General features: G+C 40.7%; 1 protein-coding gene across 1 annotated transcript in view; it reads left to right on the top strand.

Annotated features, from left to right (window-relative positions):
* Positions 1 to 565: 565 nt before the first annotated feature.
* Positions 566 to 16,567, top strand: part of MARCHF11 (membrane associated ring-CH-type finger 11) — a 32,049-nt gene continuing 16,047 nt past the window's right edge. The window contains exons 1-2 of the mRNA XM_063323970.1: positions 566 to 1,220; positions 2,368 to 2,523. Coding sequence (XP_063180040.1) covers positions 927 to 1,220; positions 2,368 to 2,523 — 450 coding nt within the window. The 5' untranslated portion in view covers positions 566 to 926. The remainder of the gene's footprint in view (positions 1,221 to 2,367; positions 2,524 to 16,567) is intronic.

Genomic DNA, 16,567 nt, shown 5'->3' on the forward strand with positions numbered 1-16,567 from the left:
TTCACACTCAAAGAACAACTGTTGAATGTTGGTTCTGTTGAGCTTTTACAGGTGCGATCTTTTGCAACGAATAACCCAATAAAGTGAAAAGAACTGTAAGGGGGCTGGGTCCTCCGCTGGGGTTCCAGGGCTGAGGAGCCCTCTCAGCCCCGGGGGGCCGTGACCCGGCAGCGGGAATGCGGGGTTTCTGCCCGGCCGAGGAGAGGAAAACACCCTGCCGCTGCGCACGGCCGGGGCCAGACCCGGGATCAAGGGGGTGGCCATGAAGGGACGGACGGTGCCCACCGCCAGGCCCTACCCGTGAGGGCAGGGGGTGGTGGCGGCGGGCTGGGGGCCACAGCCGTTGGGGCTGGGGGGGGGGGGGGGGCTGAGGGGAGAGAGCGGCGGGAGGGCAGGGGCGACCCTGCCGCCCAGGGGAGGGGAAGGATTTTCATCCCGCCCGGGGTGCAGGCAGGGGCGGCCGCTTCCCCGCCGCACTGGGGTGGAAAGGAAGTGGAGGGAGGCGGGGCGGGCGCCTGGGCGGCTGCGGGAGGCCCGCGGCGGTTGCGGTAACGGACTCTCGTCCCCCCCGCTGCCAACCGCCGCCGAGTAACGGTCCACCGGCTCGCGCTCTCCCGGGGGCGGCCGTTGGCGGCTGGAGCCCACCCGGCGCGTGTGCCGGCCCTGCCCCGCCCCGCCCCGCCCCGCCAGACCCACGCCCAGGCGCTTCCCCCACGCACAGCCTCCCGCCGCCTCACGGGCACACGCCGCCGGGGCGGCTGGCGGAGCGCGGCGGAGGGAGGCGGCGGCCGCGCCGGGTCACCTTCCCCCCGGCCGCCGGCAGCGAGAAGGGGCGCCCTCCCCGCTCTCTCCCAACGCCCCGCCGCCATCCTTCCCTTCGGGCCGTCCCCGCCCCGGGTGAGCGGGTGCCCCGGGCCGGCGCGGGCATGAGCTGCGCCGCGGGGAGCGTCGTCGTCGTCCCCGCCGGGGAGCCGCAGCGGGACCCCGCCGCCCCGCTGGAGCTGCCGACTGCAGCGGGGGAGGCGAGCGGGGACGCCCCGGAGGAGGGAGAGAGCGGCGGCCCCAGCGCCGGCGAGGGCCAGAGGGGCGGCTCGGAGGCGGGGGCCGCCGGCGGCGACAAGACGGAGACCCGCTCGGTGTGCAGCAGCGAGAGCGGCAGCGGCAGCCACCCCGGCGGGGCCGGCCCCATCTGCAAGATCTGCTTCCAGGGGCCCGAGCAGGTGAGGAGAGAGGGGCGGGCGGGCGGATTGACCCCCCCCACACACACACCCCCAACCACCCGGCTCCCGGAGGCGGCGGGGGCCGGGCGCGCCGGCGGCGGGGAGCGATCAGCACCAGGGACAGGGCTCGGCACCGCCTGCCCGGCCCCCGCCGCCGCCCCGGCTGCCCGGCGGAGAAAGGGGCCGAGCGCTGCTGCCCGCTCGCCCGGGGAGGCCCGGCGTCCCCTCGCAGACCTGCCCGCCGGCGGGAACAGCCCTCCTCTGTTTGTCGGCGGCCAGAGGGGTGTTAGCGAGCTTCGGCTGCTGTGCCAGGTCGTTGTGACAAACGCTTGGGGCAATTCCGAGTGGGCGTGGAGCTTTAGGGGAAATCAGAGATTTGCCATGGGTGGCTTGCACACTGTATGTACATCATCTTGCCATCAAACTCGATGGCTCTCCCCTCAGGGACTTTAAACGATACGAATTTCTCGGGTTTCTATTAGACTTCAAAATGAGAGTGTTAGCTTACAGGTAATGTTGAGAAGACCTCCAAGGATCTTCTCTGTCATTACATTACTGGACACAGTATTAGTAATGGATCCATAACCAGCATTTTATAGCTTGTCTTGTAGTTTAGCTAAAAGAAATCTTTTCAAAGAAAGAAGAGAATGCCGATGTATAATACAGAAATATGTGAGCTACCGGGAGAAGTTTTCAGACGGTATTTGAGGTCCTGCCTGACAGCTGGCAAGCTGAACAGCGCAGAACCCTGCTCCAAGAGCACGATTTTCTGTGACGTCACCCATTTCTTTCCTAGAGATGACTGCAAATAACTGTTGGAGAAATGCATCGAACCACTTTAGGTACCATTTGAGATATTTGAAAGGGTTAATACTACTGTTGTTTGATGCATGGTGATCTTTCACTTGTTTCACATATGTGCATATACATGCATAGACAGTTGTCTGTCTTTGTCTCTCATTAGAAGCACATAGATGTTTTTAAGACAGTTTAATATTTGAGTATTTTTATAGCCAAAAATACATGCTCTTTCACATATTGAAATTGAGACCAGTTCATTGTTACAAACCTGTAAATATTTTGGTACTGAGCATACATGTACATAAAAGGTACCTTTAAAATTAACATTCCCGTATTGCCTTTTCAGGGGGAATTGTTAAATCCTTGCCGCTGTGATGGGTCAGTACGATACACGCATCAGCTTTGCCTGTTAAAGTGGATAAGTGAAAGAGGGTCATGGACCTGTGAACTCTGCTGTTACAGATACCATGTTATAGCAATTAAAATGAAGACGCCATGCCAGGTAATTTGTTTGTTTGTTTGTTTGTTTGTTTGTTTAAAAAAATATGTCTTTCCAGTAATTTTTAAAAACAAAATGGTACTTAAGTTTATTTCAAGGTTTTGGGAAAATACAGTGGAAGAGCCTATATGCTTTACCAGTAGCACTTGCACCCACTTGAAGTTTGTTTTTAAGAACAGTTACAGATTAAAACGTGCAGTCATTTGATTCTGTTATGTTCTTCTAGCTTTTGGCTTGCCATAGAAATGGTCTTCAGAGACTGTTAAATTGTGTAATTAGATAAGTCATACTGAGACATGACAGAACTTGGATCTTCCTGATTCACTTGCTAAACTTTAAACATGTCTTTATATTTTGTTAAAGCCTCAGTCAAAGGTTGATCTCATTCATTCTTCAAGCATGGGGTCCAGAGAAGAGGGGCAAAAAAAGCTTCTGTTGCCTGTGTATTCACCTACTGTAAAAATGTAAAAGGAGGTGACTTTTCAGTCTCGGTACAATCCAGAGTAGCAAAACGCTCTTTAAGTTTTGTCCACCAAGAGCTGTTTCAGAAGCGGAAATGTGCAGTAACATTTTTCCCAGCTCCCTTTTAACAGCATCACAACATGCAGCTGGAACTTAGAATATTATAGTGGTAGCATGTTCAGGGAGAGGGGAGGGGAAATGTAGAGCTTTAGCAGATCTGTTAGGGAAGCCTTAATACCACTTTGCATATCAGAATTCTTTAGAGGCTTAAAATTCCATCCTAGAAATTGTATTTCATACATCTGAAGAACACATTTAGTAAGATAATTGTATCTTTTTTTTAGTTTTGATCATATGAGCTCAGAGATGATGGAGCTCTCAAAGGCCAAAGCACTCGGGTCATTTTTCTGTGCCTGAGTTTGACGGAAGTTTTATAGAAAAGACATGCTTGGATGGTAACAGCAGTCGTGTGAACGTGATAAGCATTCCTTGGATGTAGGATATCTGGAGTATTTGCTTACAGCTGTTCAGATTAGGTGCAAGTACTTTCAGAGCCAATTGCGACTTCAATTTTTTTCTTTATGAATCCACAAAGGAATTTTTCTTATAAGCTTTCCTGGATAGAACCTTTATGATGTAAAAAAGTAATGGATTTGTAAAACGCTCCAAAAAATGAAGGTGGTAGATTCTGTTTCTACATAGACTTTACCTGGCAGTTTGGCATGGGATTCTGTTTGATCCTTTTTGCTTTTTGAACCTTTTAAAAATCTTTATTTCCTGTATGTCCACAGCAATCTCATCCTTTTCCTAACAAAGGTTATATCATTATCAACAGTCTACAATGATAGTCTCTGAAAATAGTCATTTGACAGCAAGGGCATGACACAGTGGCCTGCAAAGAGGCATCTAGTACTATTTGAGATGTCCCAAGGTAGCCAAAAATATCTACACAGGATAGCAGATATGACACAACTTACGAGAGACTTTGGAACTGCAGCTGGAGGCCAAGTGGGATATTAAAGGACATTGGAAATGTGATTAGGCACCTATCTGTGGACAACAGAATCAAGCCCCAGTTTGAAGAACAACTATTCAATTTCTGTGGAAAACAGAAGCAAAGAAGAAAGAAAGTGTCAGTAGGTGACAGTAGAAAATGTTTGGTGAAGCTACAAGTCAAGTAGAAAAAAACTGAAGAGTCAAAAGTTAAATGCCATTCTCTTCATGACTTATGGCACATTTTTGGGGGAAGGGCAGAACTAGATTCATGTTTCTTAAAAAAACCCTTGTTTTATTCTTAACTCCATCTTTCATTTTTAATGTAAATTATTTGTCTGTCCTTTTTTATTCTTGACAAAATAGGATAAAAAAAGATTTCATGGAGTTGCATGCTCAAGTAATAAGTTAGCCATACGTTCCTAGGGTCAAACTCTCGACACTCAAAGGGTCATGCATCTCTTTGGAGGGACTCAGTGGTACCTTTCTCATTCTCCTACACTGAATATTCCTCTTGTAGTTACAGAATCTAAAAGGAACTCTCAAAACTGCACTTGTCTGTGTATTTTTGTAAGGGTGATAAGTCTTAAAATGCCCTCACTCCTCTCCCGTATTCTTGACTATAATAGTATTGTCCATTTTTAACAGCTGTCTTGGTTTAAGCTTTTGGATAGGTTCTGAATCGTTTGTTTGACTACACAAAAGCCTTTTTTAAGGTAGCTTTTTGGTCAGGTTTGATAAAAAGCTAAGAGTTAGACCATTTCAGTATGGAAGTAGTTTACAACACATTCGTTGAGGTAGCTAATGTAGTTAAAAGTTCCCAAGCAAGCAAGACTTTTTGCATTACGTTAGATAGAATATTTGGACAGAAGTAGTTTGCTCTCTCTACAACTAGTAGTCTGCCTCAGTCCATGTTCTCAGAATTGCCTCTACCAGTCTTTTACTTATTAGATCTGTGTAGGCAGTGTCATAAGAGACAAAAAGGATACTATTTACCAAAATAACTTTTTCTCCAGTGATTTGTCTACGCAGATGTACAGCAGCTCCTCAGGTTTACTTTTACTTCAGGTATTTATGGAATGTAACAATGGTTAGGGAGTTAAGAAGTAGATTTTTCTGCGTTTTCTTCCAGAACATTGGAATAGATGTGAATATTCCATTTAATATCTAACATATTCTATGGTTTCTGTTGCTTCATGGCAGGGAAAGTAATCCCAAAGGGGGGCCTCTTTGGAGGCAATACATTCAAGGAACAAAATTTGCTATGGTAAGTGACTATTCCAATAGCAATTTTTCCAGTGTCACTTTGTATATTTCAGCAACTACTACTTAATTCACAATTCTGGAAACATGTAGACTTTTAATATAAGAATAGATTTTAAAACATAAAAAATAACAAATTAACCGATGCACTAACAGTAGAAGATGAGCACACAAACACCTTGATGATCTTTGACAGGATGTTTCACAGAGAAATGCAAATTTGGGGTTTTTTTCAGTATCTTTCTCAGCAACAAATCACAAAGACATTTAACCTTTCACTAGTCCATTAATGAAAGTACATACTCACGTTGCTGGACTTGCTCCTTATAGTGGGGTGAAATTAGATCCAATAATAGGCAAGGTTTTGTTAATAACTAGAAAAAACCCCAAGTTATAATGAGAGGCGATGGAACAAATACTGGCTTGGGCAGGGAGTTTTGGAAGGCTTTTGAAACAAATTAAAAAGGAGGGAGAAACTTGAAATGTCTGACCTGGAGATTGAACCCTTTAGAATTATATTTCAGATTAACAAAGAGGAAAAAAAACACAAACAGATTTTTTTTTTTTATATTGGTTTGTTAAGCTTTATAATTTGTACAGATTTCCTTCCTGAAGGAAATATAAACAGAGTGCTTTATTTTTTGTTGGTGCTATTTAACTACTAAGCTGTTAGCAAATTAGCTTGCTAGACTTGCAGTTAAATATGAATATATATTGGAGAAGGTCAATTCTCTTGTAAGATTCAGAAATTATGTTAAAAAGTGGAATATAGTCATGCAAGGGATGAGAAAATAGATTTTGGTGCTAAACCCCATAATTTCTGTAAAAGTGAGCAATAAATATAATTAGAGAATAGCCTTTTCTAGACTGTTACTATACTCTCTCATAAAATAGTATTATGTTAGATGTTTAATATACCCTGTGCTTCTGTTCATTAAAACATTATATTCTGGTACTTTAGGTGAACTGGACCTATTCCAAAAGTGATACAGTAGATTGGTGTGCTAATTTAAAAGCTTATTGCATGGCAATTCAACGTGTTTTCTGACATCAGGAAAATCACAAAACAGTTACTTAAAAAAGTGAATTCTTAATTGTTAGGTCTGATTTCTTAATATAGAAGAAAAAATTAAGGTTGTACTTAGTATTATTTAAGCAAGTATGTAGTTACTGGAGGTGAAGCGTGGTTCATGAGTTCAGTGGTTTTCAGTGGCCCAAACTGTGATTCTAAACATTTGAAATATTCATCATAAAAATTACTATATGTTCAACAGTTTTCATGAATTACAGGTTGAATTTGTTGAATACAGGTTGAAGTCTTGTTAATGTGAGTGCTCCTCACTCATTTGAGTAATCTCACTGGCATCAGTAAGATAAGTATAAGCAAGACTTTATAGCAGACTGCATGTATGTATGTGCATATTATATTAAAAAGTGCAAAAGTCAAGTTCTTCAGATACTTCAGTATGGAGGCCAGTGTCCAGAAAAAATGTGTAGTAAATGTTTAGTGAAAGTTATTGCTAATTACTACGCTCAGCTGGATGAAAGCATTTACTTTTTGTAGGCATAACTAAGAAGGGGAAAGGGAGAAGGCTCAAATCTCCAATTGCTCTTTTAAAACTATACTATGTACTAACAACAGTCAACTGACCTTGCTGCCGTTACACTGCCTGTAATGAAGATCCAGGAGGATGCATTGTGCTATTCACTATGTTAACACACAAACAACAGAAAGGATTGTCCCAATCTTGGACAACCAGTGGTCTCTGTACAGTAACCATTTGTAACTATCACTGAGGTTTTGGCATCTCAAATGAGTTTAAGATGCCTCTTGAAAATAATGAAGCTTTGCAGGCACCCTTTGAATGTGAAGGAAGTATGGAAGGGCTGTTAGAAAATAAAATACTTGGCTGAGATAGGTATCATGAACTGAACAGAGATGAGATTCAATGTCTGAGTCGTCATTAAAGGGTAATTAATGTGTCAGTAAAAGCCTGGAAGGACTTTAAAAATCAAGTCAAGTCTTTATTATTTGATGTGCTGGGGAAGAGAGGAACCAGGATAGTGGAGAAAGAAGGGCGGTAACATGGCTGAAGTAGTGGACTAAAAAAAAATTGCATTTGAAGCAGTCTTGTGGTCACTGAGAAAATTACTTTTGTCATGAACTTAAAAGCTGTGTTACAGTAATGGAGACATAAGATGAAAGTGATGAGATATTATATTTTTATATATGAATAGTCTTAGATATGCTACATAGAAAACACCCCCAAGTTTTAGAAATATTGTGAACAGGAAGATCCAAACAAATATTTAAATTTAAGATAATTCCTGGGTTACAGAACAGATTTGTGGATTAGAGGGTGAATCCATACTGCTTGAGGAAGGCTGGGACATGAAAATCCCAGAGATTTTAATGAACTTAGATATATGGTAAGATCCATACAAAAAGTGGTGGAAACAGATTAATGTTTTAGTTTTGACAGGAGAGAGAAGTCTGAAACAGAAAAGTAGATCTATCAGTCATTAGCATAGGTTTTTCGTTTCCTAAGCATCTACTTTTCGCCTCTTCTAGGGACAAGTTACTAGACTAGATAGACCTTTTGATTTGGTACACTCTGAGTCATTTCAGTGACATGCCTGGGTGGAAGCTGGTGATTACGATCAGAGTTCTATGTAGCGTGCCTAATGAGTTTAGAAAGAGAAGGATAGCGACGCTGTTGGAGAGGCCAGTGGTGTCAAAGCTGTAGTTCTTTTCTGTGTTGGAAAAGGCAAAATACATTTCCTGTGTACTTTCTGGGAAAGATCTGAAGAGGGAAGTCTCTGAATGAGAGACTGAAAAAGAGAATTGGGGTGAGTGGATCAGGAGGAAGGGCAAAATGAAGTCACTGATGCAAAGTAGAGAGGTTATAGAAGAAGAGAGGACAGTAAACATTTTACCACTGATGGAAAGGACGGAATTGCAAATATAGAAAGCAACAGAGAAAAAATGCTAAGGGGATAATGAATTTCATGTTGTGTTATCTTTTGTCTGTTTTTTTGCAATTAATACAGAGGGACTTGTAGAAAAAAGGAGTAGAGAGTTGGAAAATAAAGGCAGCATTTGGTTAGCCATTCAAATGAGAGAACAAATTTGTTATGGAACAAGGGAGCAGGCCACTGGTACAGTACTAGTATCCTAGGAGCAAAATATGTGGCTGTTAGCATACAGAGCTGAAGGAGTGCCAGGTGGATATTACAGTGGAAAGGAGGAAAAAACCTGTAGAAACTGTAGAATGGTGTAGAGAATTGGTAGCTAATGACAGGTAAGAGGCAACAGGGGACAGAAGAATCATTAGTAACAATGATCTGAAAGTCACGAAATAATGAAGAATAATATGTGAACAAATGAACTGATCCTATCACAGTGTTATCACAGTGATAGTTCGGTAGGGATAAAGAAGAACTAATAATGAAAGACTAGATATAGACCTAGGTGAAAAGCTAATCAAAGCAATGAATGGCTGTTTTGTTGACTATGAACACTGAACCATATTTCTAAGTCCAATGAGGAGAGATGATATTCATCTAAGAGATCAGAGTGGTCATCAACATGGGAGCTGAATCCATCAGGAAAGAACATGGGAGATTATAAAGAGAGTTAAGAATTGAAATTGGGCGGATCAAGTAGAAAGGGGTTAAATGCACAGAACATAGACGCTGGAAAGAGGGGAAGGAGACTGATTTTGTTTTAGAGAGTCCTGTGAAAGAACTGAGAGTGAGGAGGGGGGGGAGATTTACGTCAGAACTGACAAAAATTGGAAACCAAATGTTTCAAACCTATGATTCAGTTCAGAAACTTGGATATTCCTAGTCTAGTGAGGATTTAAACATTGTATGGCAAATATTAAGCTTTCTCACTGGTTGGAATGGATGAAGAGTGAAGAGGTGATCTAGAAGGTGTACATAGTATTTGTGATTTTGCTACAGCGGTTGGAGTGTCACCGGCAAACACCTGAGATCTCCTTTCCTGATTCTCTATGTGTTCATGCTTTGCTAGATGGAACATTTGGTCAAAGTTGGCATGTCAACTGATAGAAGTCAGGAAATCTGTTATTCTCATCAGAGCATCAGCTACAGCATGCAGGGAGCTAGACAAGCCACTCTGGTGCTCACATCTGTCTATTTAAGATAGGGGATTTTCAGTAAAAAATAGATTAGGCAAAGAAATGGTGATTATAGCGTGGAGAACAATTTTGTACTAGCATATGGATAGGTACTAACATATGGATTTTAAACTAGTTTGCTTGTGTTCACTTAGGCAGTTCTGTTGGACTTCCAAAGTGTATACTGAGTAATCAAGTATCTACATACAATGAATAAAACAGAGCCTGTTTTTAAAAAAAGCATCAAAAATACGTAGGTGTGTGCCCCGCATACATTACTCTTTTATTTCCTGTAGCTTATTAAAAAAGCAATTGTTTCTTTGTTTCATTTGTGAAATGTGCAAATTGTGCTCAGGGCAGTTTGATTGCTTGAATGGTGTGAAACAACAGTTAGCACAACTGTGAACTGTACTTGGAAATAAAGTTTTAATTACAGGTGTTGTCCTGATCTAGTGGTAAGAAATATAGATATAGATAGAAAGATTTAAAGAGTGTCATTATCTTGGTGTATTAAATAGTGGGCTAAATACTTCAGAAAAAAAAAATGGATTCCTTTGAGCCAAAGATTTGGCTAGCATGAGACACTGCACCAGGTTGTTTTTCAGATGAAATATCTTGAATAAAAGTTATTACTAGGATTATAAGCATAAATTACATACTTGCAACAGATTCCATAAGAAAAATAAATCCAAAAGTTAAGAGAAATGTGAATGGGAATCAAAGTTGCTACATATATGTAGTTACTACGATTTTAAATGCTTAGGATATCTAAGTAAACAATGCAAGGCTGAAAATATAGTGTGGAGCCCACATTCAAGAACCTTTGAGCTACTAATTTTGTCATTTTTTTTTCCTGTTTGATTGGATATTTTCCCAGTGTCTTAACCTTCTAGCTTAAAATTGATGAAATTTATTTAGCGATGAAAGATTTGTGAGTTTTTCAAACACAAATTTTTGTCTTTTTGTCTTATGTCAAAAATCCTGATGATTTAGATTTTAATTCCTATCAACACAGATTAGTGAAAAACATTGCAACCAAGTACTGATTGTTTCAGCAGGCTTCTTCTATTTCTCAATATGAAAACTTGTTAATAAATTATAGTGTACTCCTTTTATACCTCTTGTCTATAATTCCTTAGCTCATGCTTATTTGGCAATGTAAGTAGCCTGCCCTGGGCACCAAATACCGTCCTAATCTCCTGGCTTCTCTACCAGTTATGCTGTGTCAACTGTGAAGTGCCACTGTAGTTTTTTCCACAACTGAAATTTGTCAAAGAAAGTTGGCTTTATTGAATTGATTTTGAAACTTCGCTTTAATGCTCCTTGCTTTTGAATGTTGTTCAGTTTGCACTGCAGTCTTCAGTGCTTCATGCACATGACTGGCAGTCATGCTGACTTCTTTCCTAAGTTGTTCAACTGGGGAGACAGCTTTTCAATGTATTGCGCTTACATTTTTTTCATTTTTGTCCCATACATATGTATGGGACGTACGTATGTATCCCAAAATGTATGCTTTGTATTCAGACTGAAGACTCTTTCCTATTGCTTCAGCAATGTGCAAAGGACGGCCTCTGCCTCCTTTCATGCCAGTAGTGCAACAGCGAAAGAACAATTTGGCCTCACTTCTTTTGAAGTACTTGTCTGAGTCAGAACAGTCTCTTTGCATCGTGAGTTTTGCCTGCACGACTCTTCCCATAGGGTTCTTTGTTTTTTGTTTTAATTTATTTCATCTTTCCTTTTTATTTTCTTTATTTCTGCATTCCTTTTTCCTGCTACTTTTGTTTACATTTCAGTGAAGCCGATGGAGAATGAGTATTCCAGTTTTAGCCACATGCTGTTGCCTTTCCCTTTATTATTTTTTCCTCCTATATTTTTGCATATTTTTCTGGCAGTGTCTTCCCTCCATGGCAGCATTAAACTTTGCCATTTCTGTCACAAGCATATTCCCAGTACAGGAATACACTGTATCGATATCCACACAAACTATATTATCGGATGAGGCCATTTCCTGAGCTAAGGCTCATTTTTGTGGGTCGTTTATGCCCAAACAACAGATATAATTGGAAAAAAAAATTCCTTAGTAGTTTCAGAAAGTCATGAACCAAACCACCAAGATGAAATACTTGCCAGCTTCATGTGTATTCAGCTACTCTGCTGACACTGGAAGAAAATTATTCCAAGCACTACAAGGGTCTCGAAAAAGGCAAATTCCATAAAATTGGCATCCAGGAAACTGTATCTGGAGAAAATGAGAGTAAACTTCTGTATGCCTTCTCTGCTTTCATGCTAAGGAAGCTCTCTCTGCAGATCGGGCAAGAACAGACAGAGTCCTCTTCTTTATGTATCTTTCATTGCTATTATCTGAGCAATCTGGAATTTACAATCTACTATAACCTGTGGTTACTCCCAGCACATTGTGTTCTTCCCTGGGTGACTAAATTCTGCATCTCAGTTTCAGGGCTGCTGTTTCATAGGAGGCAAGCAATGTGACATATTTTACTTGAAGGAATCAGCATAACAGCTGATGTGAGCTCACTGGCTCACATTAGAATAACACAAATAGAATACAAGAGTCTTACACTCGCAGACTTTCCCTGCATTTGCAACACCGTCCTCCACATAACCTCCTTCTTTAGCGACCACAAGAATCATTCAATGTCATCTTCCAAAAAGGACACTTTGCCTGCGTTTAGATGTACAATGATGACTTAAAAACCTCCTGAGGCTTAGTAAAGAGGGTCGCTTCCTCCTCAGGCAGCATTTACAGAGTATTGCCTATCATCTCATTGCTTTCTGGATGGTTGCACCAAATAGTAATTCAATTAATTACTGATGCCTTCTAATATCTGTCAAATTTAAGGGAAAGATCTTCATATCATCCACTACTTGGTATAAGGAGAGGGACCATGAAATGCATGTTGGGGATTTCAAAATCCTTTACTTAAGCCTGTCCTTTCCTTCCTATACCCTTGGGTAAAAGATCTAGAAAATATGTGGCATTGCTGGTTATTCTAGGGAAATGTGTCTACTTAGAGTTTCTGCACTGATAGTTGATATGGTTACTATGTACTTGAGTGTGTTTAGAAATTTGTGTAAAATCTGCTGTGCATTCGCTGGGAAGAGTTTGTGGTTGTGGGGATTTTAGAATCTTGTCTTTCCTCTGGGCCTTTCCCTCATGCTTTTGTAGATCTCGCTGATATAATTGCTGTGAACCTAGCCACAGCAATTAGGATCTACAAGATCTAAGGACTTCGGTCTTCTAGTCTAGGCTGTTTCAGAAGAGAGGGTAGTTTCAGTAATTCAAAGAGACTCTCAGATGTATTGGTGTTTATCACATGACACAAGTGAATCTTTGTCTTCATTGTACAACTCTCATGCATCAAGTCCTCATGATAACCTCCAAAAGGTTCTTTTCTTCCTTGTTTGGGTTCAGAGGTACAGGCTTCAAGTCTGTTTACTTAAAAATCACTTAGCATTTCCACAGTGCTATGTCCTCTGAGCCCGAATTAGCATATCTGAAGTGTGAATAAGAAGCCATGTCTTTGTCCCAGTGTCACTCTCTCCTTTTTAATCTTTCCCTAACTTAGCTGATGAATTGGCTGGGTTATCTAAGTACTGAACCATTGTTGTCTCTGACATATGAATCCCTAAGGATGTGACTCTTGGTTATGACATTAAATTTGTGACTATTTCTCTACTCCCCTCAGTAACTATGCTGTCTAATCCTGTCCCAGTATTGTGACAGAAGTCAGGAAGATTCTTGGGATGAAGACCTGCTTCAGCAGGAGTTACACTATCTTTTTTTTTTGCCTTCTGGTAATCAAGGCCTAATTCCATTCACTTTAGGGGAATCATAGGATCACAGAATCATAGAATGGTTCGGGTTGGAAGGGACCTTAAAGATCACCTAGTTCCAACCCCCTGCCACGGGCAGGGACACCTCCCACTAGACCAGGATGCTCAAGACCCTCTCCAGCCTGGTCTTGAACAATTTCTGAAAAGCACTTTCTGAAAATTTCTATACGTGTTGGAAGGCCGCAATCCTACTGCTCAGTCTATCTGTGGCACTCAGCATCTCTGCAGGGTGTTCTGGGCGCAAAGTAGCAGCTTTTTAGCTGTCTGCTGGAGATTCCACCACTGGACTTGGTTAATGTGTTGGCTGAGAGCCTGAGCTGCTTCACTTTGGTGGACCATGAGCAGGCATTCAAAAGTGACATTCTAAAAGCTGTTCTTCTATTGGAAAGTTGCCGAGGCTTGTTTTCATAGTCACAAAAAAATACCAACCTTTCTCCTTCAGCACGGAGGCTGCCCACTCATTCCCAGTTACCAGACTGGAGAAATGATGCATTCCTTTCTTCAATCTCTCTTCTCCCTTAGAATTCTCTATTATCCTCTATATAGAATCCCCTAGGCCAATATGGCAGAAATGGTTCTCTTCACTGCAGCATAGCAAAAGCTGTCTGGTGTCAGTGTCAGAATACTGGCGATTTTCCTGATTATTTTTTTTTTCATACAGATTTTTAGGGTATTGAGCCACAGTTGATATTCTGTACTTCAGAGTTGGATGCTGGGTGAGTTACTGACAGTCAGTCAGGTCTACTGGGCAAACCTACCCAAAAAAGAGTATTAGGTCCTCCCCTTACCACATGTCTGAGCCAGTTATTTCTCTGTGTGCTTTGAGCCATGAGATCTTATACTAGCTATTTCCGTTATCTCTGTTTGCAGTCACCTGTCTTAGATGCTCTGTTTTCTCAGCTTATGGTCTTGATATTTCTCAGAGTCTAGTGAGTGAGAGAGAATTCAATCTAAGATGGAGAAACCTTCCCTGCTTTCTTCATTAGGCATCGTCCTCATAAGGATAATTTGCTCACAAACTTTGGATATCAAGAAATTTTTGTCTTGTAGTAAGGCAGAAGTCAGACAGTGGCAGAACCAGGGCCAGTTGAAGATCTACTTTTCTGTTTCTATCCATCCCAGAGAAGTCAAAAGAGCAGCATTCTATGTGCAAAAAAATTTCCAAGTGGGTAATGAGTTGTTTCGGGACTTCTATCCTATAGTATCACTAGGGTGTTTTTCCAAGCGTGCCCTAAACAAGTTTCATCGGCGCCCAAGTGTTATTGTTAATATTGTTAAGGAATCCAGAAATAGTGCTGACTGTAGGGCAGAGCAATCTGAGAGCTGCTCTTCTGAAAGGAAGACCAATACCTCTGTCATACATAATTAGAAAATGTAAAGAGGGGACTATTTTGTAGACGGAACAAAATGTGACTATGTTTATAGACGTGAACTTGAAAAGCGACAATTTGCAGAAGAGTAAGTGGTTCTTTGCTAGGTGTGTACTTACCTTTCATTCTCTTAGGTACTTCTTCTATTTGAGAGAAACTGAGGCTATTTTTGGTTTTATGTCTGTATTTATACTGCAAGAGATGGTACGTGGGTTATGTGTAAGTCATATAAGCACCATTAAGCCAAGAACAATTTATAGTTTAGGGACTTTCAAACACAATGATATGAATGGATATTACAGTTTTGGATATTACAGCCATTGCTTCTTGCAGTACTATGAATTGCGATGCACAATATAACAAGTCAGAAAGCCAGGTACTTTCAGTGTTCAAAAACATCATTTATATTGTGCAATATAATGTAATTACTTTAAAGGATTTCAGACATATTCATGATATGGTTAGAGAGAAATATAGAGTTTCTGATGTAGTGTATACTATAAAGGCAACTATTTTATTTTTTTACAGATAGACCTATCATATTTGATGATACTTAGTATCTAAATTGCCATTTTCTGTAATTAAGCACTACATCTTATATGTTTTCAGATCTTAAAAATGATTCTTATAAGTAACTGGGTGATCAAAACCATAGCTACCCCAAACTATTAGTAAAAATTTGATTAATGATTCAAACATAGTTTGCGGTTGTGATTATGCAGCAGTACCTGAAAAAACTATGGCAATTGACTTTTAAAATTTTGCTGTTTATTAGGTTTTTTTAATTAATAACTTAATAATTAAAATAATAGTGACTAATAATTTCAGTAAGCATAGGTTATATTAATTCTTCTACTTGTATTGTGCCTCTTTTTCTATCAAGTTTTAATTATATATATTATACATAATATGTAATATATAAAACAATTATAATAAATAAATAAGTTAATTCTTCCATTAAGCCAAATTTTCAAGCAATATGTGATTTACCGTATTCATTTGTACAGTCTAAAATTTTATAATTATGACTAAATTGTCTTCAAGTGAAGATTTATTGCTCATTTAATTGATTACAGAATCAATCTAATTGATTTGCTAATCTAATAAATTGCATTCTAATTGACTTTTAGAGCAGGCTCTGCCAGATTTTGTACAAGCCAGAACCCAGGATTGTCTTCTTCATGATTGCGTGCTAGTAGTGCTAGTAGACAATACCTTGGTATTATCCTGCCTTTTAACCTTTGCCCAAGATATCCATAATCTTTCTTAGGGATTAGATAAAGCAACAACCTTACCTCTGAACTCAGGATATGTTTCTTTAGTCTTTTTATTGCCCTCAAAATCTGAAGTTTCCTTTGTTTTATATCTTATGAAGAAGCATGTGAAATCAGGGTTGTCTCTTCCCCCATGTTGTGCATCTTCCAGATTTTCACATGGAAATTCTCATCCCATTCTGTGAATTAGCTTTTGTTCAGGGCCAAAAAGGCCAGAGGCCAATATTGGTACTCAGTTGTTTTCTGGTGAGGTTGTGACTTAACTGCTGAAACACATCATTGCCATATAGCAATAGGAAGAAGACAAGACAGTGAAGGTGCGTCTTCAGATCCTGTGCCTAACCAAGGGTACAGAGTTGTTTTGTGCCAGAACTATGGTGAAGTCCCTGATTCTCAGCTGTGAATAATGTTGCTGCAGGATGCAGGTGAATCTAGTGACAGTAGACGGTGAGGCACTACTTGATTTCATGTCTTTGGATTCATAGACTGCCTAGAAGCAGATAGTGGAAAGCGGTAAATACTGCGTACTTTAAACAAAATGTTGGTAATTGATGCTTTAGAACTTCTTAACTGTGCTTATCTAGTTGAATTTGTTTGTACATCTACATTCTTTGGCTCCATGACCTAACCATCATTTTGTATTGTGCCTGGAATGGAAAAACACATCAAAACTTAGCATTTTCTACCC

The sequence above is a fragment of the Chroicocephalus ridibundus genome, chromosome 2 (assembly GCF_963924245.1).
Source record: "Chroicocephalus ridibundus chromosome 2, bChrRid1.1, whole genome shotgun sequence".
Lineage (NCBI taxonomy): Eukaryota > Metazoa > Chordata > Aves > Charadriiformes > Laridae > Chroicocephalus > Chroicocephalus ridibundus.